The 27,338-nt window shown below is 41.3% G+C and overlaps 1 protein-coding gene across 1 annotated transcript; it reads left to right on the top strand.

Annotated features, from left to right (window-relative positions):
- The first annotated feature begins 966 nt into the window (after nt 1–966).
- LOC109471333 (glutamate carboxypeptidase 2-like) lies at nt 967–27,218 on the top strand. The gene is made up of 18 exons (XM_019770622.1): nt 967–1,094; nt 3,227–3,400; nt 4,195–4,315; nt 6,090–6,215; nt 7,735–7,930; nt 8,848–8,941; nt 9,735–9,839; nt 10,480–10,565; nt 12,703–12,822; nt 13,461–13,543; nt 14,969–15,032; nt 16,191–16,258; nt 17,410–17,507; nt 18,858–18,951; nt 19,902–20,151; nt 23,078–23,162; nt 25,466–25,558; nt 26,782–27,218. Exons 1-18 carry the CDS (start codon nt 967–969, stop codon nt 26,981–26,983), a joined length of 2,187 nt encoding a protein of 728 aa, XP_019626181.1. The 3' UTR covers nt 26,984–27,218.
- The last annotated feature ends 120 nt before the right edge of the window (nt 27,219–27,338 follow it).

Genomic DNA, 27,338 nt, shown 5'->3' on the forward strand with positions numbered 1-27,338 from the left:
ACTGGAGAGATTAGCACGTATATAGCAAGCTACTAGTATTTGCAGGGATTTGTCTGTCCCTGGTCATATCCAAATTATTCCTTAAATCAAAATAAAAGCCACCCCTACCAAACCCTGCCCAACCCTTGCCCAACCCTTGCCCAATTAGCCCTGCCCAACATAGATTACATGCCACCTGTACAGGAAAGAGGGGGCGAGGGGCATATACGGGTTTAATCATCTTAACAAGGATAACTATTTTCGTGGGCGGTACACGTTTCTGATGTGTTACGCCGAAAGGGTGCTATACCGGCTATACAGATACAGATACGTAAAGATCGACGGTACGTGGTCTTTCCGTAGGTGCGAATAGATGCTTATTTTTCGGTTTTCACGTATCCTTTAAGCACTTAAAGATGTCTTTAAAATGATTAAAATATTTTTAGTTGACGTATTTTTATTGTTTAAGCATTTTTAAGGATAGTGTATACGTATGTGTAAAGATGACGGATAGGTGCGGATGGATCCTTATTTTCCGGTTTTCACGTAGCCTTTAAGCACTTTAAGATGTCCTAATTAATGATGAAAATATTCTTAGACTGTATGTAAAGTTGACGTATTTTTATTGCTTAAGCATTTTTAAGGATAATATACGTATGTGTAAAGATGACGGATAGGTGCGTTCCAACAGTACGCTTGTGGGGTCGTGTGGCGTAGCGGCAGAGTGCGCGACTCGGAACTTAGAGTCCCGAGTCCTGACATGCCACCGATCTTGTGCCCTTGGGAAAGGCACTTTACACGGCTTTCCTCACTTAGCTCAGGTGTAAATGAGTATTGTCCTGTAATGTATTCGTCCCCTGTGTTGGTGGTGGCATTATATAAGTTGTAGAAACTTGAGTGTGTCGTCACCACGTCTCGTGATTACATGTTGGAATAAATAAAAAAAAAAAAAAACAGTACGCTTCTGTTCCGTCCCTCAGGCAGACGATGGCCGCCGGGAAGACCTTGCTTCTTGCGGCGGTGTGTGGGCTTCTCGGCGCCGGGCTGGCTCAGGTAGACTGGGCGGACCAGCTTAGCAACGAGATGGACCCAGCGCGCATCGAAGAGTTCCTCAGGTAAGCTCTATCTTTGATATATATAACATGTCTGAACAATTCCTATGTAACATTTTGCTTAGAGGATACACCCAGATACAAACTGTAACATTCTGACAATCTCCCAAACTTACGTTATTGATACTAAAAGGTTTGTATTAGATTAACTCCTGCATATTAGCCTACGAAACATGTTCTTCCTTACCATTTATTGATCCATTTCCTTCCCATTTGCTGTTCTGTGTTGTTTTTGTCATGTATTTTGTCACTGTACACTTGTATGTTTGGTGTTCAGGTTAAAATTAGCTAAGCTAGAGCACCTCACCACCATGTCCTGTATTAACCACGTTGAATTGCAAATAAAAAAAGATAGATAAGACACATAAGTGGCTAGATTGTATTATACCTTAATTATACCTACCCACCCAAATAATTTTATTTTTTTCTGACGTTGCTGAAATCAAACTTAAGTATGCAGAATTTCGAACTTATTCACTAGGGGAATGCCTAGGGGAAATATCTAAGAAATAGTGGAGCAGATAACATCAAATTTCGGAGGAATCTTTCAAATTGTGATACAAGCACCAAACTTGGTACAAATATTCATGAGACATTACTCTTTTGAAAAAGTACGCGGGCCACTTGATTTGACTTTTGGCGCCCCCTAGCGGCGCTTTTTGGTATTGCGGCCGACCTTCCGGGCTTTGTATCTCCTGTTTTAAACATGCTACAGTCATGATTTTTATGTGGTGGAAAGCTTTTACAGTAAGAAAGAAGTGACGTAAATTTGGTGTATCTAGCAGCTTGCGTTGGAACTGCAAGGGCGTTTTTTGCCGGTGCACAATTTGCTCCAACTTGGAGTCCAAGGGCGCTAATTTGACTTTTGGCGCCCCCTAGCGTAATCACTTGGAGCAAATTGTGCACCGGCAAAAAACGCCCCTGCAGTTCCAAAAGTCAAATCTAGTGGCCCGCGTACTTTTTTTAAAGAGCAATGTCTCATGAATATTTGTACCAAGTTTGGTGCTTGTATCACAATTTGAAAGATTATTTCAGTTATCTGCCCCACTAAAATGTTATCTTTGTTTAGTGTCTGTCTGTTGTTATCTATAGTCTGGGATACAAAACAGATTTTGTGTTCTGAACACACATTTGTTAAACATTTTGGTGGTGTTATAGGTAATGTACTATAGCAGCGTGTGTTGCCAAGATTGGAGTGTGACCATATTTGGACATAGGGCGAATGCCCAAATATGGGCAGCAGGTGCACCCTGTTTGGAGATCTGGTCGCTGATTGGCTGTTCCCTTAATTACTTTACTGCTAAATGAACACCTGTCTATGCTTCCACATTATAGTAGGGATAGTTAGTTTTTTTTACAATTATTAGCCAGGGAAAGAAGTCCTTTTGGTTGTAAATCGGTAGGAACATGTCATACAACCTAGATTTCTATCTACCTTGCTATTTTTTAAACCAAATTTTTAACTTTTAAAACCAAATAAGCTGCTTTCTATTCTTCTTGCTGATTGGCTGTTGAGGTCTAATTGAATTAACTGTATTAACAGCTGCACATAGCCATACCATATTGACAGTATTAAATTGCATTCTAGTGTTTTGGGGTAGGTATGTCAAACGTTCCTGCTCCAGCATTGGAATGCGGGGCATAAACGCCTTTCTTTAAATCTTGAAAATCAACAGTTAGCTTTATGCAAATAAAAATCCTAACCAATAATGTAGGGGATAGCTATCAAACTGTTGTATTCTTAGTCATATGTCACTTCATACTATATCTTTATCAATGTAAAGCATTGTTTTCCCTAATATATTTCTCCTTCTTTCCCTGCCATATCGTGAAACGTGGTGAAGCCATGCTACATTTGCTCCAAAGAAAATGTCAGCCTATCTAGATTTTGTAATGTGAAGTTTATTGCAAATTCATGCCCGGGGGGCTAATTGCAGACTACAAACATAAAAGAACAATGAAACGTAGTATAAAATAACTAAAATCTACATGATAAAAGGAACTTGTCTAGAGCTATAGCTATGTCTAAAACTATGTCTAAGGGGTTTGACTTCTCTTTTTTAGACCATGGAAGACGTAATGTCCCACCTTTTCTAAAATTAGTGGGTTTAATACTGATTTGTTTGTTTTGGAAGAATTCTGACAGAGAAGCCCCACCTAGCGGGAACACAGGAGGGGTACAGCCTGGCGGAGTACGTGAGACAGACGTGGGAGGACCAGGGCCTGGACTCCGCACACATGGCTCCGTACGACGTCCTGCTCTCCTACCCGGACCCGGACAACCCCAGCTACGTGGCCTTAGTGGATGAGTAAGGAAACATTTTTTTTTTATATTCCAACATGTAATCACAAGACGTGGTGACGGCACACTCAGGTTTTTTCAACTTATTTTATGCCGTCACCAACGCAGATAGAGGACAAATATGGAACAGGATAACACTCATTTTCACCTGAGTTAAGTAAGAAAATTCGTGTTAAATGCCGTTCCCAAGGGCACAAGATCGGTGGCATGTCAGGACTCGAACCCGGGACCTCTTGGTTCCGAGTGGAGCACTCTGCCGCTACGCCACAGGACCCCACCATTTCATCAGCGGAACCTTTTTCTGTTATAATAATTTTTTTGCATAATTTGAGTTGCCTTCATAACATTAATGCAATGCTGTAATAAAGGATTAATGACCCGCCCCAAGGTGTATATGGTGAGATAATCTCTTGTCAGTTGGGATCACCACCGAATAAACTACAGAGTGGGTGTAGCGATTATTCGGTTGTTAATCGCACCCGACCAGGGATTATCTCATCATATACACCGAGGAAAGGGTGGAATGTCAACATTATTATCATAGTTAAAGCCTGGGTTAAAATTCAAACAAAGAATTTCGAACTTTTAATCAAACTACTGCATTGATAGATGGTCAAATTATAAGATCCAAGAAGAAAATGACTCAACCTCAACTGTTGGGGGCAAAATATGAGCATTTTTGAGTTGATTCAGAACCAGAATATTTTTTTTTGCAAATCAGAAAAAAAAGTAGAGCCAAATCCGAGAACCAACAAATTAAACTGGTGTGGCCTTACAAAATTACTCGGTCTCTTCTGTTAGAAACAGCACTGAAGTCTTCCGATCGTCGCCCGGTGAGCCTCATGTTGACGTGGACCCGGCGGCGAACATCTCCAGCGTGGTGCCGCCGTTTGCAGCGTACTCTCCTTCTGGTGTGGTGGAGGTGAGAAAGGTTGAAATAAGGCCACAGCAAGTAATTTTTATGGATGACATCATCAGCGTGCGCATTTATTTTCGCCTTATTTAAAAAAAAAATGTTGCCTTCTGACAGTGGTCAACATGCCAATAATGTCAATAATGGGCAAAGATGTCTGTTGTCATGCCGGAAGGTGGATGGCAGATAGCTATGAAGAGAGGAGACAAGAAAAGGCTTGATTCAATGTTTTGTTTCTTACTTAGATGCAGTGATCTATGATGCTGGCTGTGTATATGTGTTGTTCCCACTGAATCAAAACATTTGTACAATTATTGAGTCAAAATTTTGAATTGTAGGGACCTTTGTTTTTTCGGCCCGCCATGTTTTTTTTCGCCCGCTCGCATTAGATTTGGAGTCTGTGGAGGATGCCATCCATAAAATTTACTTGCTGTGGCCTAATTTCCGTCAATGTTTAGTGAGTAATTACTTAGAAAGATTTCATTGTGATGACTTACATTAACAGGATTATTTAAGTTCTTTATTGCAAGTTCATGCCTGAGGGTTAATTGCAAACTGACAAGGACAACGAGTAGAGAATATATTGAGCAATGGTATAAAACCATATGCTAACATGAAGTTCTACGTTATACTAATCTAGTTTCCTATCTCTACTTCAAATTATGTATGTGTGACAGAGAAGATATGTAATATATAAACAGGTAAGAAAAACAGGTCAACTACTATTCCAATTCAAGTTTTGCAGTTAGCTAGGGGGCTTGACTTCTTCTTTGGAGGCAGTGGGAGATGAAGTGTCCGGCCTTTCCAAAATACATGTGGCTAATTATAAGGCCAAACCAAGTAAATTTTATGGATGACGTCCTTTGGAGACCCTATATCTAATGCGAGAGGGCGAAAAAAAAACAAGAAGGGCCCTAAAAAACAAGATGCCTAGATTAGAAATATACTAAGAGACGACAAATGTTAGGATTGAGTGAATGAGGTGACACAGATTAACAAGCATGAAGTCTTTTATTCATAATCAAAACAGCAATAAATCAGGTGGAACAGCAGTTGTCGTCCTGTCCTGTTTCTTTCACATTTTTGCAGGCCTGCAGAAACAAAGCATGTGCTCTTTACCCATTTCGCGTTACGGGTTTCACGTCAATCTAACTATTTGCGGCACTGTCGTGACTCTTTGGTCATAGTTACAGGAAGCGGAATTTCTTGTTTTTTTTCTTGGAACAGGCCAAAATCAATGCGCGCGCGGACGTCATCCATAAAATTTACTTGGTGTGGCCTAATACGAGCTCGAGGCGGGGTTCGCAAGGCCTCCATGAGTATGATTTGTAGCGAATAATCAACTTCCAGAGAGTAGAATTTGGACCATCGCACACTGGGGCTAGTCTCCACTTCTTTTGCGGGCTGAATAAATCGTAGAAATCGGCCTAAAAAGGGTCGCGGGCAAATGCAGCTTCTCTGGCCGGCTACCTTCTCTAGCCAATTAATACCCTTTTTAGGCCGATTTCTACAATTTATTCAGCCCACAAAAGAAGTCTGGTGGAGACTACACTGGGGCATGCCCCTACTCTTTTTCGACAGCTGTTTGCGTGGCTCTCACAAAACATGGGACCTCCTATCCGAGGGACGTCCCATACCAAATCTATTTGTTCATTTTCACCTGAGTGAAGTGAGGAAATCAGTATAAAGGGCGTTTGCCTAGGGCACAAAATCTGGGTCAAACACCCAATTATTACGCTATACGATCCCATGTTTTATATTTGAAATGTGTCCAAACCTGCAGTCCAGTCGCCTGGTGTACGTTAACTACGGACGGACCAGTGACTTCGATCTGGTGAAGAGTCGCGGGATCAACGTGAAAAGGAAGATGGTCATCGCCCGGTATGGGAAGACCTCTCGCGGAAGGAAGGTGAAGTGCATGTACTGTATGAATAGTATCCTTTTCGAGTCATAAGAAAAAGCGTCGTCCTCCTTCTTCGCCCTTCCCTGACTGTTAAGCCCTCTCCTGCCAATCTTCCAAATACATTTCATACTAATCTCCGTCCTATTATCATACTTACTACTCCCATCCCATTCTCTTACTGTTCTGCATCCCATTCTCAAACTACTCCCCATCCCATTCTCATACTATTCCCGATTCCATTCTAATTCTACTCCCCATTCAATTCTAATACTACTTCCCTTTCCAGTTTTATACTACTACCCATACTATTCTCATACTACTCCCCATCCCATTTACATACTACTCCCCATCCCAGTTGCATACTACTCCCCATCCCATTCTCAAACTACTCCCCATCCCGTTCTCAAGCTACTTTCATTCCAGTCTTATACTACTCCCATCCCATTCTCATTCTACTCCTCATCCCAGTTTCATGCTACTCCCTATCCTATTCTCATACTACTCCCCATCCCATTCTCTTACTACTCCCAACCCAGTCTCATTCTACTCCCCATTCCATTCTCATCCTACTCTCCATCCCAGTTGCACACTACTCTCCATTCTATTCTCATATTACTCCCATCCCATTCTCTTACTACTCCCATCCCATTCTCATACTACTCCCATCCCAGTCTTATACTACTCCCCATTCAATTTTCATTCTACTCCGCATTCCATTCTCATCCTACTCCTCATCTCAGTTGCACACTACTCCCCATCCCATTCTCAAACTACTCCCCATCCCATTCTCAAACTACTCCCCATCCCATTCTCATACTACTCCTCATCCCAGTTTCACACTACTCCCCATCCCATTCTCTTACTACTCCACATCCCAGTCTCAAACTACGTCCCACCCCATTCTCAAACTACTCCCCATTCCAGTCTCATACTACTCCCCATTCTCATACTACTCCCATCCCATTCTCAAACTACTCTCCATCCCATTCTCATACTGCTCCCCATCCTATTCTTATACTACTCCCCATCCCATTCCTATGCTTCCCATCCCAAATCCCTACATTTTCATACTTCCCCCCATCCCATTCTCATTCGACTTCGTTCATGCCTTGTCTCCTTCTGATGTTACGTACATATTCCTGTAGTCATAGTTGTTTAGATAGACTAGTATTCATGCCAGCGTCATTGTTGCCAAACATTGTACCATGTACACCTGTCAAGCAACTTCATTCACTTCGTTGTTATCATCATCATCACGATAAAAATTGTTCGGCCCTTTTCCCCAACATGTATTCACAAGACGTGTTCGGGACACATGTACACTAGGCCAGAAGGAACATGCGGACGATGGATGGTCGGATCTTGAAAACATTTTTTTTTTCATGCTTATGTTTGTTTGCATGCTTTCCACTGTGGTCGCAAACTTCAAAATCATAGGTACATTATTGTTACATGACAAAGCTGATAACAAAACGAACTTACTTTTTTCTTAAACAATGACTTAATTTGATGTGCATTCTTCCAGCTGCGTCGCGCCCAAGATCGTGGAGCTGTCGGCATGATCGTGTATTCAGATCCCAGGGAAGTTGTTGGGATCGGCTGGGGAAGAGACAGGAAGTACCCGGACGGCTGGTACGCACCTGGCACGGCGGTCCAGCGGGGTCACTTCCTCTACACTACCGGGGAGGGAGAACCTCTCACCCCGGGATATCCCGCCAAAGGTAAGGGAAGTCTTTTATTATTTATTGGTTTATTTCTTTGTATCAACATATCAACAACATATCTCGCAGCCTTGACATACAGGGCTGAATTCTGATCAAGTTGTTTACAATATAAATTATTAATAGTAGGGAAATACAAATTGCAATGATATCGGAATGTAAAGATTAATATGTCACTTTGGTTCGAAAATTAGGTATTTACAATCTTACAATCGTACAAACTATGACAATCTTACGTCGTACAAACTTTATATCACTTATTTAACATATATGTAGAAGATTAGTCATAATAAATAAATAAATAAATCATCGTCATAAATCAATTCCTGTGTGTTTTTATGTTTACCGCAGGAAAACATATTGTTTTTACAATCTTATCTTATTTTATTTTACTTCATTTCAGTCATTTTATTTTATTTTGTTTTAATTTATATTCCTTTACTTAACTTTACATTATCTTATCTTATCTTATTTTACTTTATTTTTCATTTCATGTTTTTTTGCTTTTTATTTTTATTTACCTTTTTATTGTTTTTCATTCATTTACACACATATAACAACAACAAACAGCACACTTCACACGAAATGTAAACAACGTAAACGGCTTTACAAACGCCTCCGTATTTTTAAATATTACGCCTTACGAATCGAATGTATTTAAGAGTTGAAAATGCAACTGTCAATCATGTTTGTTTACGTTCTGGTATTTTGAAGTGGTACCACAAACTGAGTGTGCCGGGTGTTGGCTGTTTTATATTCAACTATAAAATTTAAAATGTCAGTTATGTGACATAATTACACACATATTTTGAAAAGTTGAAGGAAATTACAATGACGCAAAGATTTTTTTTAGCTAAAGAAGAGATGGTTATTCAAAACATAATAGGACTTTTAGTTATTATTTTGGTATTTTTCAGACTACACTTACATAATGGAGGAAAGTGAAAGTGACCAGCTGCCTACAATCCCCGTACACGTCATAGGGTACACGGATGCCATGGAAATCATGAAGTAGGTGGATCTTTCTCAATATGTGTCTTTGTGAACCCAGGCACCCAGTGAAGTTTTTAGGGCTTGGAAACACGATTTTTCAAAGCCAATATTCTAGTCATTTATCTACTTACTGAGATGCAACCACACTGTCGCAATGTATATTGACCCTAATGGAGCAAATTACCAAAATTCTGACGTAAAATGGTCACTATAAGGGCGCTGGGCTGACTTTTAGGGTACCACCCGGAAAATAAAAGACTGATCTTGGGGCTTGTTTCTGCAGTTTTAAAAGCCCAAAGTATGAAATACTGATTCAAACGTGCTAATGTAAAGCAGTATGTGTCAATATCATAAAGATTGCCTTATTCAGAATATTCCCAGTTTTGCTGCCCTGAAATCGCATTGGGTGCCTTTAACGTAAAGTGCTGTCAAGCTTTCGATAAAAGATAAAATACACTATGTTTAGAGTTAAAAGTTTTGGTCCAACACAAAAAAGTTCTCTCACCTAGAGCTTTCGACCAGTCACTCTGGTCTTCCTCAGTAGACTAACCTAGTGAAGCTTGTCACGTGGCTTCGTTGAAGTGTGACGTCAACACTGGGTCAAAGGTATCTTGTAGACGATGTCGGCCCCCGTCGCGGTTGGTGATGGGCCCTGGTGTATATGGCCTCCTTCACCCCTCTCAAAAAGTAGTCTTGTTCAGCTCTAGGTGAGAGAACTTTTTTTTCTGTTGGACCAAAAGTTTTAACTCTAAACATGTAACTACCAGCACAGATGAACTTTCATAAAAATACGTTATGTTATCCTCTTCAGGCTGATGCGTGGACGCGAGGTTGTTAATGACTCCTGGCGGGGCCTGTTGGAAACTAAGTACCGCTACGGCGCGGGATTCGGCCGGCCAAAACTTTCATCGGCAAGGTGAGTAGTACGTATACGTCAATGGAGATTAGACATCCAGGTAATAAGATACGCCCAAAAGCAGTCACTCAAGCAACTGGATATGATTTGGGGAACAGACGTTTCAGCTAGTATCCACTAGCTTCCGTCAGTGACTAAGAGACCAGAGGAGAAATGCAGGTTACTTATTTGCATATCAGTCAATAGTTTGTGCTTATAAACCTGCATTTCTCTTCTGGTCTCTTAGTCACTGACGAAAGCTAGTGGATACTAGCTGAAACGTCTGACCGTTTTCAAAATCATATCCAGTTGCTTGAGAAACTGCTTTTTGAAATAGTACGTATACATCTATAAATCAGCAAAGGGGTTTTTTTAAATTATTTTTCAGAACTTTTACGGGAGTATTGTTTTAAGCAGCGCTGGATTAGTGTGTGTGTATGGATCTTGTCTCAAGTATAAGGAATTGGAAGAGATCCCGATTTTTTAAACTATTTACTTAAATAGACAGTCAGAACTTTCAACTTGTATTCCTGTCATTTTAGAGAAATGGAATCACTCAAAAGTTAGGATTTGTAAATTGGAAATCGTCCTGACACATTCACAGATTCTACAAGATCAAAGTCTTTGCCCTGACATATTTCTATATATTTATTTCTTACAGAAAAATTCGTCTGAACGTGACCGTGACAAAAGAGAAGAGGACAATCCACAATGTAGTGGGGATCATCCGGGGAGCCGTAGAGCCAGGTTAGGTTTAAAAAAAGCACGTTACATTATACTTAGGCCACAGCAAGTAGATTTTATGGATGACATCCGCCGCAGACTCCAAATCTGATGCGAGCGGTCGAAAAAAAACGAAGCCGGTCAAAAAAACAAGGTTCCTACATTTTTAAATCTTGACTCAATCATCATACAAATGGTTTTGATTCAGTGGGAACATCACATATACATAAACAGCATCACATATCACTGCATCAAAGTAAGAAACAAATCATTAAATAAAAGCATTTTCTTGGCTCCTCTCTTTATAGTTATCTGCCATCCACCTTCCGGCATGGCAACAGACATCTTTGCCCATTTTTGGAATGTTGACCACTGTCAGAAGGCAACAAAATTTCTTGTTTTTTTTCCAACATCAGGCGAAAATTAATGCGCGCGCTAATGTCATCCAAAAAATTACTTGCTGTAGGCTTATATCCGGTGTTGAGCCAAATCCTTGACCTGCCACATACGTGAGAGGTCAGGTGTTTAGGGCTGGGGTTAAGGTTGGGATCATTATTCAGGGCTAGGGTTACACTTACGATTGGGATTAGGTTAGGTTTGTCTCCCACATTACCTCAAAAAACTCTCCCAACCCTTGTCTCAGGTATATTTGAAACTTCGAAGTAGTGTCGGAGTCATGTATTTGGCAGGATCATACATTTGGCTTTAAACCGGGTCTTTTTGTTTTGGTGCCACATCACTTTTGGCCCAACAAAACAATTTTAATCATGAAAAGATTTAAAGGAAAAGAAACAAAAAAATAATAATTTCTATTATTTCATACCTTCCTCAAATGAGGTTAACCTCTATAACCAACGTAATATAAATGAATCTCATTAATTACTTAATTAAAGTCATCATTTGCGTCAATTGATGATCTTTGTCTACCTTTACAGTAGATGTTGTCTAAATTTTTAATGTCCTATCTTAGCAAAGAAGGCCTGCTGTATTATTGAAAGAGAGAAGAAATCTTTAAGGCCTAGATTATTTATTTATTTTATTCACATTTATTTTCCGAGGATGAGGCAAAAAGTTATAAAACTTATCTCAGCCCTCTCCTCACACATAAAAGGATACAATAAAACAAAGTAATAATAATAATAAGAAATGACAAGGGTACATAGTAGGCTGGTGTACAAATCAAAATGAATCAACTAAATCAAACAAAACGTCCTGTCTGCAAAATAAAGTTGAAAACCACATCAAATATGTTACAGTTGTTGACAAACGACAATGAGGGGTTACCCCTGAGAATGGTTGAGCATAAAGTGTTGTCGGTGACGTTGTTTGTGTCAAATGGCAGAATGTTAGTTAGAGATGATAACATGTCAATGCGTTCGTCAGTGTACAGTGGGCAGTGTAGGAAGTAGTGTACAGCTGTTTCGTTGAAGTGACCACATTTGCACGCAGGACTGGGCACACATTGATGTTGGAACAGGTGAAAGTTTAACTGACTGCGGTTGAGTCTGAGTCTGGTAAGGTGGATAGCTGGGTTTATCGGACCGTGGGAGAAGTGAGGTTGAGTGTGAGGGCTGTGATAAAACGTCTCCAACTCTTTTTAAAGATGGCAATTGATGTTGATGCTCGTGTAGTTAATGACAAGTTATTCCAGGAAACAATGGAAGTAGGCAGAAAAGATCTTTTGAATTTCTCAGTTCTAGCAGGAATTAAGACGTAATTCTGATCAGTACGGAGACTGTAGGGGGTGGAGTCACGGGTTTGTAGTGGTACCAATTCCTGTAAGTATTTTGGTGCTAATTCTTTGATAATTTTATAAAAGTTTACAAGTTTATGCTTTTGACGCCTACATTTTGAGGCCTAGATTAGTTTATTCTCTAGTAGTAACATTTTTACGTTATTCTGTTATCCTTGTATCCTATGTGTCATGTTACTCAGTATAATGTACATGTAACATCACATTCTGATGTATGCATTTAGCCCCATGTGTATGAACATGCAATGAAAGATTCATTCATTATTTTCTTATCTATATGCAAATGAGGCACCAATGTGCACAGTCTATGTCTGATGTAAGTTACGTCATGTTCACAATGAAATAACTTACAATTGCTGCAAGTACAAAACTTAGCTGTATTTTTACGATGTGTACGCGTTGTTCCAGACCGTTACGTCGTCCTTGGGAATCACCGGGATGCCTGGAACCTGGGGGCGGTGGACCCGAACAGTGGCACCGCCTGTCTTCTGGAGATCACCCGTGCCTTGGGAGAAATGATGAAACAAGGTACCCCTATACTTACTATATAAAGCCACAGCAAGTAATTTGTATGGATGACATCAACGCGCGCAATAATTTTCGCCTGATTTTGGAAAAAAAAAATTGCTGCCTTCTGACAGTGGTCAACATCCCGAAAATGGGCAAACATGTCTGTTGTCATGTCAGAAGGTGGATGGCAGATAACTATGAAGAGAGCTGGAGACAAGAAAAAGCTCTGATTTAATGTTTTGCTTCTTACTTCAACGAAGTGATATGTGATGCTGGCTGTGTACATGTGATGTTGGCTGTGTACACACTATTTCTATGTGTGAAATGAGTTGACATTAATCAAATGTCTCTATAGATACGTTAATATTCATTTGATTATTATAATTTCTATGTTTGAAATGAGTTGATATCATTATGATTATAATCAAAGGTCTCTACAGATAATTGATTATTATCATTTCTATGTTCTGTAAATATTTCCCGTTATTATTGTATTATTACCTGGATGATTCAATATTTGTAACTTTTTATGTGAAAGAATAATAAAAAAAGAAGTCTTAAAGTAGAATTGCGATGCTATAAGAAGCTAAATATAATCTTTATCTAAAGAATTCAATGAGCCTTTGAAACGTATGTTATTCACGATCTGATCGCAGGGTGGCGCCCCAGACGCACGTTGATGTTCATCAGCTGGGACGCTGAGGAGCATGGGATGCATGGATCACACGAGTGGATTGAGGTCAGAAAACGTACTGGGCAGACAGTACTATTAGATTTGTCCATAGGAACACATGCTTAAATACACTGTTTGAAGTCCTCACGAAAGTACTTGCCTTATTTAATATACTTCAATCTCAACAATTTTTCTGCACCAGGTAGCAACAAGGGTCTGATTCCCAAAAATAGAAAGGAAACAGGGGGTTGACCATCTCAAAATCCCACCACAGCTGATAGTAACAAAACCCCAACTTTGACCTACATTTTCCATGGTATCCATCCGCCTGGCCAGACAAGACCTAACCATTCACATCTCTCACTACGCCCACTAAACTGGTGAAATAAACAAAACTTGACCAATGTAGGAAAGTTTAGACCCTGCCTGTGCCTTCCAGCCCAAAAAATCTCCAAAAGAGACCAAAACTTTCAAGAGAAAAAAGGATTTTCAGGTATTTTCAAGGTATAAACTAGGAACTACAATCGTGTTCCCATTTTGAGGCCTCTACTGCGCAACGCATATGTGGTGTCTGCTCTACTACAACATCAGAACACTTGAACAAAAACTGGATACCATAAAGCATACTACTGTAATTTTCACAGAATAAAAGACCTTGATAATGTAAAACTACTTGTGCGAATTCACCAATTTCCCATCCCCAGAATGCATTGCGAAAACAGGGGTATAAACCTCATTTGCATAGGACAAGAAGGCATCGGAATGATCCTGGTGACGTTAAACAGCTTGTTTTTCAGTGTGTATTGAGGTGATAGGGAATTTGTGCTCAACGTTAATTAAATTACTATGGGTTGAATCCGCATGACAACAAATAGAGAATGATTTTTTTTGAAGTTGTGGTTTGTAACGTTATAGTGGTAACGGTATACTGATGCTGTAGCGTTACAAACCACATGTTCCATGTTGAAAAGAACACAAAAAAATCATTTTCTATATGTTGTCAGATTTGACCCATAGTAATTTAATTAATGTTGAGCATAAAATGCCCCAACACCTAAAAACACAGTGAAAAACAAGCTGTTTAACGTCACCAGGATCATTCCGATGCCTTCCTGTTCTATGAAAATGAGGTTTAGACCCCTGTTTTCGCAATGCATCCTTTGGATGGGAAACTCGTGAATAGGTGTCAGGACGTGCAGCTGTAAAGATATTACACCACACGAGCTTGTTAAAAACCTAGAAACCCATCTGTCAGTCATGTTTATTTACATTCTGGTAGTTTGAGGTGGTACCACAAAATATGTGCGCCCTACCCAACAAACAATACATGTCAGAAATGTAAAATAATGGTACAAATATGTTGATATTAAATAGAAGTAAAAATTGCAATAACATGAAGTTTTTAATTAAAAAATCTTTATTTTGGTACAAAAATTTTACACAAGGCGCCTAAAACATTTTTCAACCGTTCATTGTTTACCGTTATATTAGGAGTTCGGTAAGATCATGTCGGACCGAGCTGTGGCGTACATAAACGTGGACATCGCAGTCCGAGGTAAGGCCGAGTTTACTATCTTACTATGGATAATACATGAATTTAGGCCACGCCAATTTAATTTGTTGGTTCTCGGATTTTTTTTAGAAAAAATATGAAGCGACAGGGCGAAAAAAATAAAAGCAGGTCTGGGCATTCTATTACAGCCCCAAATGCTTCGATAAGAGTCATGAAGTCAACACAAAAGGCTGGGTTGATATTTTTAAATATCAACCCAGCCTTTTATGTTGACTTAATGGCTCCTATTAAAAAGAAACAATGAATTTTGAACAATCAAACCTCTGCATTGATTGGTGGAAAAACTGTAACAACTAGGAAGAATAAGACTTTCCTCAACTGTTGGGGGCAAAAGATGAGCATTTTTGAGATGATTCAGAGCCATAATCTTTTTATTTTTTGCAATTCAGAAAAACAAAGAAGAGACGAATCCGAGAACCAACAAATTAAATTTGTGTAGCCTTAAAACATTTGAAACAAGGCGCTAAATATAGCCAGATATTTAATCATTTTAAGGGCTAATGAAGACCTACCCGCCTACGAAATTCCATTTCAATCCATCATTATGATAGCTTTTTGAGTTATGTGTTTCAATCCAACACAATAAAGTTCTCTCACCTCGAGCTTTAGAGCAGTCACTCTGGTCTTCTGGAGTTATCATGCTAAAATCTTGCAGAAAGTGGGTTTTATGATCTTAGTAGTTAGAAACGTTGTTTTATGGTGATCGTCTAGTTGGTAAAATATGGCGGGACTCTAGAGACTGTTTAAAGTATCATCTGTTTTTGACGGGCTCAATGGCTTATAGATTGTGTTTTATTTATGTTTACCGAAGGAAAACATTGTTTTTACTCCGTTTCTTTCTCTTCCTCTTCTCCAAGCAGTGACCAATGACATGATTTGTTGACGTCTGTTACCATGGTGACTGGTGTTTGGTTACATAATGTTGCAATTTCATGGTCTGCTCTGCTCCTGTCACCATATACATTTTGTATACTAGTACTAGATGTATGTGATTGTGTTTGAGTAAGAATTAACAGTGAGAGCAGACCATGTCCGAAGGTAAACATTATGCATTTGCTTTGTAAATGTTACTTCTCTAGTTTACACTGCATTCATTGGGCAATATAACAATTATATCAGCTACTTGAATCTTCCTCACAGACAAATACACACTCCGCGCCAGGGCTACACCGTCTCTTAAACCTCTGCTGAAGGAAGCTGCTATGAAGGTACTTGAATAAAGTTAAAACTTTTGGTCCAACTGATTGGTCAATCAGTATTATACTATCATGAAAGTTCATGTGTTGGTAGTTACTTGTTTAAAGTTGAAACTTTGGTCCAACACAAAAAACGTCTTCTCGCCTAGACCATTCGACCAGTCACTCTGGTCTTGCTTCACGTGACTTCTTTGAAGTGTGGCGTCAACACTGGGTCAAAGGTATCTGGTAGACGATGTCAGCCCCCGTCGCGGTTCAATGAAGGGTGATGGGCCCTGATGTATATGGCTACCTTCACCCCTCGCAAGAAACCATTCATTGAACCGCGACGGGGGACGACATCGTCTGTGACGTCACACTTCAAAGACGCCACGTGACAAAGCTTCACTGGGTCAGTCTACTGAGGAAGACCAGAGTGACTGGTCGAAAGCTCTAGGTGAGAGAACTTTTTTTGTGTTGGACCAAAAGTTTTAACTTTAAACATGTAACTACCAACACAGATGAACTTTCATGATAGTATAAGGTAATATACTGATGGTTTATTGATTCTGTGTTGTGTTGTGCTGTGTTTCGTTTAAGGCTAACCTTTAATAAAACGTCATTATTGTTGTTTTGGGATGAGAAAATTATCATTAAGGTGCGGCATGTCTTTCATATCAAGGTAAAGCAAAAGCTTTGAACTGACAAAAGTAAATGAAATGAATATAAGTTTTAGACAGATCAGATCAGACGCACAGCAAGTAGACTCACATTACTTAAAAAAGCAAGATACTCAAAAACAGCCCTTCCGGTCAAAACCTGGTTGACGCCTATCCCGCGCCAATCGCGACACTTCAATTCAAACTCATACAAACCACTAACGTTTCACAAAGACTGTTACAAATGTTCATACTTTCCACAAACTGTCAGAGATTGGAACATTTTGCCCCAAGAGATATCTGATACCGCGGAACCCACGAAGTTCAACGCTGCAGTACTACAGCACCTGAGGACGAAGCAATAGCGCATCGCACAGCTCCCCTGCACGCTTTACCCCAACTTAGGGGTGTTGTGCAGTACCTAAACAAGACAAGACAAGATAAGAAACAAAATGTCACTGACGAATTATAGTAGTGGATGTTAAGCCTTCATCGACGTATTTCCCTTCATCGTTCTTGTATTAGGTACCATGGCCAGAGACCACGCCTGATGGAGACACTCTGTACTCTGTTTGGCGTCAGCGAACTCCAGCAGACAGCGAAGACCCTGACTCTGACCCCAAGTATAGTAGAACCTATTGCCCGTTCAACATACATGTATATTTAATAAACCTTATGTGCACGACAATCAATCAACCATCATAACAGTTGGTTGACGGTTGGTTGATCAGATTTAGGTCAAGCCTATACCTTTCGATATGATTCGAATCAATTTGAGTTGAACACTGCTGAACTCCTGAGTACTAGCCAAACATGGCCGAACCTTCCGTCGAATGTTTGAAAGATTTGGAACCCTTCAGTTGGTGCAGTCAGACATTAGCCGATCTGGCCAAACACCAGCCGACCAACCACAGCAAGCCTTGCTCCGGAATCCCGGCCAACACCTAATCATATGCATGAATTCGGCATGTGTTCGGAAGGTCACATTCGATGGTGTGTGACAGGGGCTTGAAGGATACATGTTTTTTTTAAGTTCTTTTTTTATTCATTTCAAGATAGAGAAAAAGAAAATCATGGCACAACAAAATTCGTGACGCACATGACAACAAAACTGATACATGTACATAAAACCAGTAGACAATAAGGACAATACAAATAAGGCCATGTTGATTTGATTATATGGATGACATCCGCGCGCGCATGAATTTTCGGCCGTTTCCAAAAAAAAAGTTTTCAACCATACTGGCGAAAGACGAAATTGTAAAAAAATGAACTTGAAGACTAGATTATTCGCCAAACCATATTCTGTGCCATTTGCTCAACCCTCATGACCACGTAGATTTCATAATGAAAAGAACTTTTTTTTGCAAAACTTTTTTTATTCGCATGCGCGCATCAGTTTTGGGGCTCCCGGAGGATGTCATCCATATATTCAAATCAACATGGCCTAAAAATAATGAGAAATTAATGAGTACCCCCCAGGCAATAGATAAAACAATGGTTAAAGGAAACTGAAATCGGTATAACATGTAGTTTTCCCAATGTGCTTATGTATTTTATCCAACCTTGTCGCAATAATACACTCTAATTTTTGGACACGAGAGACAAAAAGATATAAAGTCAGGTATTTCTATTTTCTGCTGACGGTACTTGAAAATATAAATATTTCCTAAGAAGATAGATTTATATTTTCAAGTACCGTCGGCAGAAACTAGGATAACATCCGTGTCCATAATATCACCAGGGTCCATAATATCCCCAACTTGAGAAATAGTGTGCTTAAAGATATTTTTACTGCAACATACTTTTAGTATGCACTCCTTCACACATCAAATGTACATACCTAGGGTATGTTGCAGTAAAATATAAATCTTTAAGCAACCTATTTCTCAAGGTGGGGATATTATGGACCCTGGTGATGTTATGGACACAGATGTTACATGTTAACACAAACACACGTCTGTCTCTCTAAGGATTTCCCTACCATCGTCTGCGAGTGACTTTGTTCCCTTTGTGAGAAGAGTGGGAGTGCCTATCATGGACCTGGCGATGGTTCACCGCTACACCGTGAGTACCAGACCTGTTGTAGCCAGAACTAGGATTTATCCAGAACCATTCACGAGTTTCCCATCCCCAGAATGCATTGCTAAAACATGGGTCTAAACCTCATTTGCATAGAACACGAAGGCATCGGAATGATCCTGTTGACGTTAAACAGATTGTTTTTCACTGTGTTTTGAGGTGTCGGGGCATTTTATGCCCAAGGTTAATTAAATTACTATGGGTTGAGTCTGACAAGAAATAGAGAATGAAGTTTTTTAAATATGTGGTTTGTAACGTTATAGTGGTAACGCTATACTGATGCTGTAACGTTACAAACCACATGTTCTATGTTGAAAAGAACACAAAAACTTCATTCTCTATTTGTTGTCAGATTCGACCCATAGTAATTTAATTAATGTTAAGCATAAAATGCACCAACACCTCGAAACACAGTGAAAAGCAAGCTGTTTAACGTCAACAGGATCACGATTCCTCCCTGTCCTATGCAAATGAGGTTTAGACCCCTGTTTTCGCAATGCATTGTGGGGATGGGAGACTGCTGAATGAAAGTCCACGCGTATCCAGAACCATGCCTGCCGTGAATTTACGTTTTTGGATACATGGGCACTATCCAGAACTGTGCCTGACCCTAACCCTCTTCCATATTAGACCTAGATAATCACTTTTTAGTAAGTCCGGCAAGTCCGCTAGCGCTGAAGTTCATCAGTATTAAACTTAGTAATTAATATCTTGAAAGTTCATCTGTGTTGGGTCTTAGTAATTAATGTTAACATTACAGCTGTATGGTTATATTATAGTTGTAGGCAGGCAGGGGTTCTAGGTCGTATGACTTCTGGGCAGTTTAAATAAAAATCATAACATAATTTTGACGGTCCACGTCTTTCTAAAATTTTAGAAATAACGCCAAAATGTTGTACCAAAAAGTTCAGCTAAATTAACTAACATCCCTACAGATCACCTACCCAAACTACCCTCTCTACCACACGGCCTACGAGACCTTCCACCTCCAGAAGACCTACATCGACCCTGAGTTCAAGTTTCACCGGCTCATGTCTCAGCTCTGGGCGGGGATAGCCTTCTCTCTGGCCGAGGCTGAGATTTTACCGATCGATGTGTCCGAGTACGCCGCCACCGTCAGTGAAATGTTCGACGTGTTGAAGGACGAGTATGGCGAGGGATTCCAAGCGACTCAGATTTCTCTAGGTAAGTGTTCTGATTTTTTTTTCTAAACTCCAACTCAAAAAGAATTCGACTAACAGAAATTTTCGACCGAATCTTCTTGACAATGTCTTTATCAGTTATTTGATCAAAGTGCTGTAGAAACCTACTCTCCAAGCAGATAAGCAGAGGTTTGGGTTATTTTTGGCGCGTTTGTAGTTTTGTTTTATCGGGGTTTCTTTTCTACACTGGAATTTGTTGGGTTGTGTGAAACAAAACTCCCAGTGCAAAAAAAAAGAAACCCTGATAATATTAAAACACGTCAAAAATAATCCAAAACACAAGCCTCTGCTTGGAGAGTAGTAGACACCAACATTGTCTCAACCGATTTGCGGTCGAGGGGGTGGGGGTGGGGGGGTGGGGCGGTAGTGACTTCCAACGAACTTTGACCCAGTACTGACGTCACGCATGCAGCTAAATCACGTGTCTATGGCACTTTGGCCAGACAGTTGATGAAGACAAAAAGAGATTAGGTCGAAACTTCAGGTGAGTCGAAGTGTTTTTGCAACTTAATAACTTAATAACTAAGTATGTAATTTACCAAGTTGAATTTCATGTTAATAGTTCAGTTCAGGCCAGGTGCACGTGACCTATACAAAAGAGTTAATTAACTATGCAATGATACGTCGATGAAGGTTAGACATCCAGGTAATACGATATGCCAAAAAACAGTTACTCAAGCAACTGGATATGATTTTGAAAACGTCAGACGTTTCAGCTAGTATCCACTAGCTTTCGTCAGTGACTGAGAGACCAGAGGGGAAAGCAGGTTTATATACACAACCTGTTGATTGATATGCAAATAAAGTGAAGACAAATTTTTTGGAAGTCGAAAAGGAACAAAAGTCAGACAAGTCAAGACAAGATGATGCAAATTAGTCTGAAAGCTCCTGTTATACAGGACAGGAGCTTAAGTGTTGTCTGTCCTCGGGGCTGGGAGTGCCAAATCCCAAGTGCCGGAAAGATCGACCCGTAGCCCCCCTTCCCTGTTGAGGGTGGGGTTGTACATTCTTTCATATATTGCCTCTTTAACACCCCGTTCCCACCAGCGTGTTTCGCGGTCTAAGACATCCGTGGACTCGAGTTTGAAAGAGTGACCCTGGTTGTGTTGTAGGTGGTGGAAAATAGCTGAAGAGTAGCCGTTGGCACTAGGTCGGCAATGTTCTTTGTACGTTACTTTAAGCGGTCCACTTTGGGACCACTAGTGGGGAAATCTCAGCACCATGTACAGAATAGTGCCGACTTTGTCAACAAAATCAAAGACATTCATGTAGAGGATGATGAAACCATCACTTCGTATGACGTGTGCTCACTTTTCACCTCCATACCACCCAAGGAAGCAGTGTCAGTAGTCAAGGAAGCCTTGGAAGCCGATGATACACTTGCAGATAGAACCAACCTATCCGTTGACCAAGTTTGTGAGCTACTAGAACTCTGCTTAGGATGCACATACTTTACTTACAAAGGACAGTTCTACCAACAAATGCACGGCTGTGCTATGGGATCACCAGTCTCACCAATTGTTGTAAACCTGTACATGGAGAAGTTTGAAAACAAAGCCCTCAGCACTTTCAATGACACTCCCCCGGCCAACTGGTTTCGATATGTAGATGACACTTGGTGCAGATTGAAAAAGAGGGTAGCTGCTGACTTCTTTGACCACATCAACCAGATAGATGACAACATCAAGTTCACACAGGAGCCAAGCCATGACAACATGCTCCCTTTCCTAGACACCAAAACTATCGTAGAGGAAGATGGTAACCTTCGTTTCGAAGTGTACAGGAAACCAACCCACACTGATCAGTACCTGGCTTTTGATTCCCACCACCCTTTGGAACACAAACTAGCAGTGATCAAAACTCTCTTCCATCGTGCAGACAACATTGTCACTTCAGACCAAGCCAAAACGGACGAACAAAGACACCTCCAAGGTGCCCTGGCTAAATGTGGCTACCAAAACTGGACTTTCAACAAAGCGCTCAAACCTTCAGATCAGTCTAAGAAAACCCAGAAGTGCAAACCATTGACCAACAAAAACAAGGCCAACATCACTATTCCGTATGTCCAAGGAGTATCTGAGAAACTCAGACGGATCTTCCAAAACTTCAACATAGCCACTAACTTCAAACCTCACTCAACCCTCAGACAAAGACCGGTACACCCTAAGGACCGACCTCACAAGGGTACCAAGGCGAATGTTATTTACAGACTCAAATGTGAGGAGCCCAATTGTAACAACACCTACATCGGAGAGACAAGTCGACCGCTTAAAGTAAGGTACAAAGAACATTGCCGACCTAGTGCCAACGGCTACTCCTCAGCTATTTTCCACCACCTACAACACAACCAGGGTCACTCTTTCAAACTCGAGTCCACGGATGTCTTAGACCGCGAAACACGCTGGTGGGAACGGGGTGTTAAAGAGGCAATATATGAAAGAATGTACAACCCCACCCTCAACAGGGAAGGGGGGCTACGGGTCGATCTTTCCGGCACTTGGGATTTGGCACTCCCAGCCCCGAGGACAGACAACACTTAAGCTCCTGTCCTGTATAACAGGAGCTTTCAGACTAATTTGCATCATCTTGTCTTGACTTGTCTGACTTTTGTTCCTTTTTCGACTTCCAAAAAATTTGTCTTCACTTTATTTGCATATCAATCAACAGGTTGTGTATATAAACCTGCTTTCCCCTCTGGTCTCTCAGTCACTGACGAAAGCTTGTGGATACTAGCTGAAACTTCTGACGTTTTCAAAATCATATCCAGTTGCTTGAGTAAGTGTTTTTTGGCATAACTATGCAATGAGTTCTTGTATATCTACCTATATGGCTTTACATATTGATATTCTTAAGTAATTATTCTAAGTTTTTTTCTAAATGATTAAAGGAATGCTTTGCTCTGATTTCAGACGCCCTGGAGTCGGCAGTGACAAATTTCACCCAGGCGGCAGCGATGTTTGAGGAGAAACTTGCTTCACTTGGAAACGATACAAGGTGAAACTAAAATCAAAACTGTGGACGGGATTGTGTGATGTAGTTCAATCGAGCACACACTTACACACACAGGCACACGCACACACACACAAGCATAAAAACACGCACACACAAATACACAAATACACACACACACACACACTAACACACACACACACACAAACGCACACACACACAGACAAATACACACACACACATACACACACACACTAACACAGACACAGACACACACACACACACACAAACACACTCACTCACTCACTCAAGTCCGCATGCTCCTAGAAGCGTAGCGCCCCGGCAAACTGTCCTCCAAGCACTTCTGTTCTGCGCCGCTGCCCAGGCTGTAGTTAGGTTGTAGCCCGCTGCTCTCAGGTCTGATGACAGGACATCCAGCCACTTCTGTCTGGGCCTGCCCCGGGGTCGGGTCCAGTTAGTAGGTGTGGGTTCCAGCAGTAGTCTGGCTGGTTCTGAGGGCGGAGATGATCTGGCGAGGTGGCCGAAGAGTCGGAGGCGGGCAGCTCGAATCTTCTGGGAGACTGGAGGCTGGTTTGTTGACCGGCGAAGGGCGATGTTGGTCACACGGTCATACCACCTAATCCCCAGAATCCTGCGCAAACATTTGGCATCGAAGGCATCTAAGTGCCGCTCCTGTGTGGACGTCAGAGTCCATGCTTCAGCACCATACAACAGGATGGAGAGGACTAGGCTGTTGTAGAGCCTGAGCTTGGTATGCACTGACAGCCGTCTGTCGGACCAGATCTTACTGAGGTTGGCCATCGCTGTGGCGGCCCGGGCAACACGGATCCTGATATCAGCCGAGCTTTTGCAGTCGGTGGTGATCGTGCTGCCGAGGTAGTTGAACTTGTTGACAACCTCCACCTCATGGGAATCGATCACTGGAGGAGCAGGAGGCGGTTGGAAGTCGCTCAAGCTTTGGACCTTAGTCTTTCGCCAGCTAATCATCAGTCCGAGGGGTTGTGTCTCCAAGTTCATGGCTTCCAGGGCATGCTTGAGCACCTGTACTACTTCGGCAAGAATGGCTACATCATCCGCATAGTCCAGGTCGGAGATGGTGACGTTGCCAAAGCTTGCACCACAGCTGCTCTGGGATACTGTCTTTGCCATGACATGGTCAATGGCGGTGTTAAAGATGGTGGGAGCCAAGACACACCCTTGTCTAACGCCACTGTTGATGGTGAAGGGATCCGAGGTCTGTCCGTTGACACGGACACATGACGTAGTGTCTGAGTACAAGAGGGACAGAAGGTCCAGGAGTTTGGAGGGCACACCGAGGATCCTGAGGACTTTCCACAGGCATTGTCTGTCAACAGAATCAAATGCTTGTTTCAAATCGACGTAGGCAGCGTACAACGGCTTCCTGTATTCCCTCCTCATCTCAGCTAAGAGCCTGAGAGAAAGGACTCTATCCACCGTGGAGCGCCCGGGTGTAAACCCACTCTGCTCTGGACGTTGCTTGAGGAGGAGAAGGGGACGAAGCCTTGCAAGAATAACATGGGCAAAGACTTTCCCTGGAACACTAAGTAGTGTGATGCCCCTATAGTTGTTGCAGATGTCCTTTGGGCCCTTCTTCCAAAAGGGGAGAATGACTCCATGACGCCAGTCTGAAGGAATGGTGTCAGATTTCCAAATGGCGGTGATGAGCCTATGTAACCACTGTGCCACTGCTGGGCCGCCTTTCAGTAGCAGTTCTGGAGGGATGCCGTCGCCACCGGTAGCACGTCCTGACTTGAGCTTGTCTACCGCTTTCTGCACTTCATCCACAGTGGGTGGATCAGCTGAGATGGTAGAGTCCTCAGTGGCCAGGTTGGCTAGGGCCTCCAGCTGCGGGGACGGGGGTGGCGGCGGGCGGTTCAGTAAGCTACACAAACAGTAAGCTACACAAACACACACACACACAAATACACACACACACACACACAAATACACACACACACATACATACAAGCACACACACACACACACAAACACACACACAAACACACACACACAGACAAACAAACACAGACAAACAAGTACAGACACACACACACAGACACACACACACAGCCACACAGACACACACACAAACAGCCACACACACACACACACAAATACACGCGCACACTCCAAATTTATACCGTACTGAGTCATAATTGCCCTGGTGAAAATGACAGTCATCGAAATGTCATCTATTGTCAAATGTCACCATATGAATAAAGAACATTGATATTCAAAGAATTTTGCTATTCAATTAGTTATATTTTATACGCAGTTTTTTTACGTCGATAATTTCTGTTGCACAGTCCAATGGTAGCCCGCATGTACAATGACCAGCTAATGCAGATGGAGAGAGCCTTCATTGACCCACTGGGCATCCCTTCTAGGCCATTCTACAGGTAAGCTTCCGGCTATCCTATGATAAAACAATTATTATAAATGTCTTTAAAAGGCATTCAAAGAAATTTTATGGCGGCAAACAAAAAACATACTACGCAAAGAAATCTTTAATGTAATTGACATTTCCGTCATTGTTCCGTATTGAAGTGTTTGAAAAAAGTAAGCGAGGCATCTCTTTATGTCTTTTGGTACCGCCCATAAATAGCGAAGCAGCTTACAATATAAGTAAGCAACTGTTCTACGAACTATTTTTCGACATGTCAAGAAAGTGTCTCAAAATTGCTACCTTAACCCTAAACTCCTCCAACATAAAGCAGGGAAACTCAAAATATTTTTCAAAGGCATGATGTGTATTATGATTTTGTTTTGTTGTAAATAGTACGAATCTTAGCTTATAGCTCCTATGTACTAATTATTATCATTATACAATCCATTCGTCCATTCACTCTCATTCATTCATTCATTCATTCATTCATTCATTCATTCATTCATTCATTCATTCATTCAAGTATACTGAGGTAGGGGCTAGAATTAAGCTTAGGCCTAGAAAAAAATGTTGTGAATCCTTTCTGAAAAAATTAAGGGTTGGTAGTCGGTCGGTAGGGATTATCTTTTTTTAGACTTCAGTGATATCTATATAGGAGTCCAACTTGTACAATACAGCTTAACAAAATAAAAGTTGCACGAGGACACTTTTATTTTCAATCTGAATGTTAGAAAACCAATTGTCACGTTGTCAGATCATGTAGCTAGAAAAAGTTGATCAGTTCAGAAAAGTATTTATGTCCGTTGCAGGGGTTCATACCCGAAAAAGTCTAGGGTCGGCAGGTTTTTCTAGGGTCAGTCGGGAAACAGAAAACACAACATTTACTAGGCCTTAACTATTCGAAATTTCATTACCAAAAGTGGTCGTTTTGTATCTGATTAATCTTTCGACTTCAATTATTCTACTAACTCTTGTGTCCTATCAGTAATTCTAAGATATGGCGGTCAGGACTTGCGCTCGTCGAATTCCATTTACTATTTATTTGTCTATGTAATCAGTATATTTTTCCATGTAATCAGTATATCTTTGTTTAATCATTTTGTGTAGATGGCGCCGTTAATATAAGCTCCATGGAACTTGAGTGCGGCGTCATCTTGTATGTATTTATGTTTTTTTGCTGTTTTAATAATAATAAAAAACTATTCGGCTAATACAAAATATCTTCTCCCTTTCAAGGCATACCGTCCTGTCCAACGGCCTCTACTCCACCGATACCTTCCCCGCCCTGGGTGACGCCGTGGAGAGAATGGGGAGTGACTGGACCGATCCGGGCAAGGCCAGCAAGCTGCGTGACGTCAGGAAACAACTGTCAATCATTTCTCATTTCATCCAATCAGCGGCCAACACTCTGGGCACACCTGCCTCAACTGTGTTTTGAGCCTAATATACATATCGGTACATACCGGTACCTTTGGCCGTGTTTATGTGAAGTCACCCAAACCGCGATTCGGGTAACTCGCATTCCGCACATCTGGTCCAAGTGCCAAACATTCCTTGCAAACCGTATCCGATCACGATTCTACGAAACTGCATTTATTGTTGTTTGATGAAAACACGCAAGGTGGCGTGTTATCAATGTCAGAGGTCAACGACCTGCTTGCTGATGCCCCCCTCCCAGCCTATCTCGGCCGAATGCCGACGTGGTCCCGCCAGAGGCGGTGAAGCTCGTCCTAGAACGGGCACATTATTTGACCATTACTATTTAACCCTACCTAGACCGGGCTTTTTTTGGC

This window comes from Branchiostoma belcheri, unplaced genomic scaffold (genome assembly GCF_001625305.1).
Source record: "Branchiostoma belcheri isolate BF01 breed outbred unplaced genomic scaffold, Haploidv18h27 scaffold249, whole genome shotgun sequence".
Taxonomy (NCBI): Eukaryota; Metazoa; Chordata; class Leptocardii; order Amphioxiformes; family Branchiostomatidae; genus Branchiostoma; species Branchiostoma belcheri.

Excerpts from the sequence above, each read along its gene's own strand:
- LOC109471333 (XM_019770622.1), top strand. The coding sequence starts at position 967 with ATGGCCGCCGGGAAGACCTTGCTTCTTGCGGCGGTGTGTGGGCTTCTC. Across the intron at positions 12,823-13,460 it reads GGGAGAAATGATGAAACAAG|GGTGGCGCCCCAGACGCACG; the intron begins GTACCCCTATAC and ends ATCTGATCGCAG. Across the intron at positions 25,559-26,781 it reads CCTTCTAGGCCATTCTACAG|GCATACCGTCCTGTCCAACG; the intron begins GTAAGCTTCCGG and ends CTCCCTTTCAAG.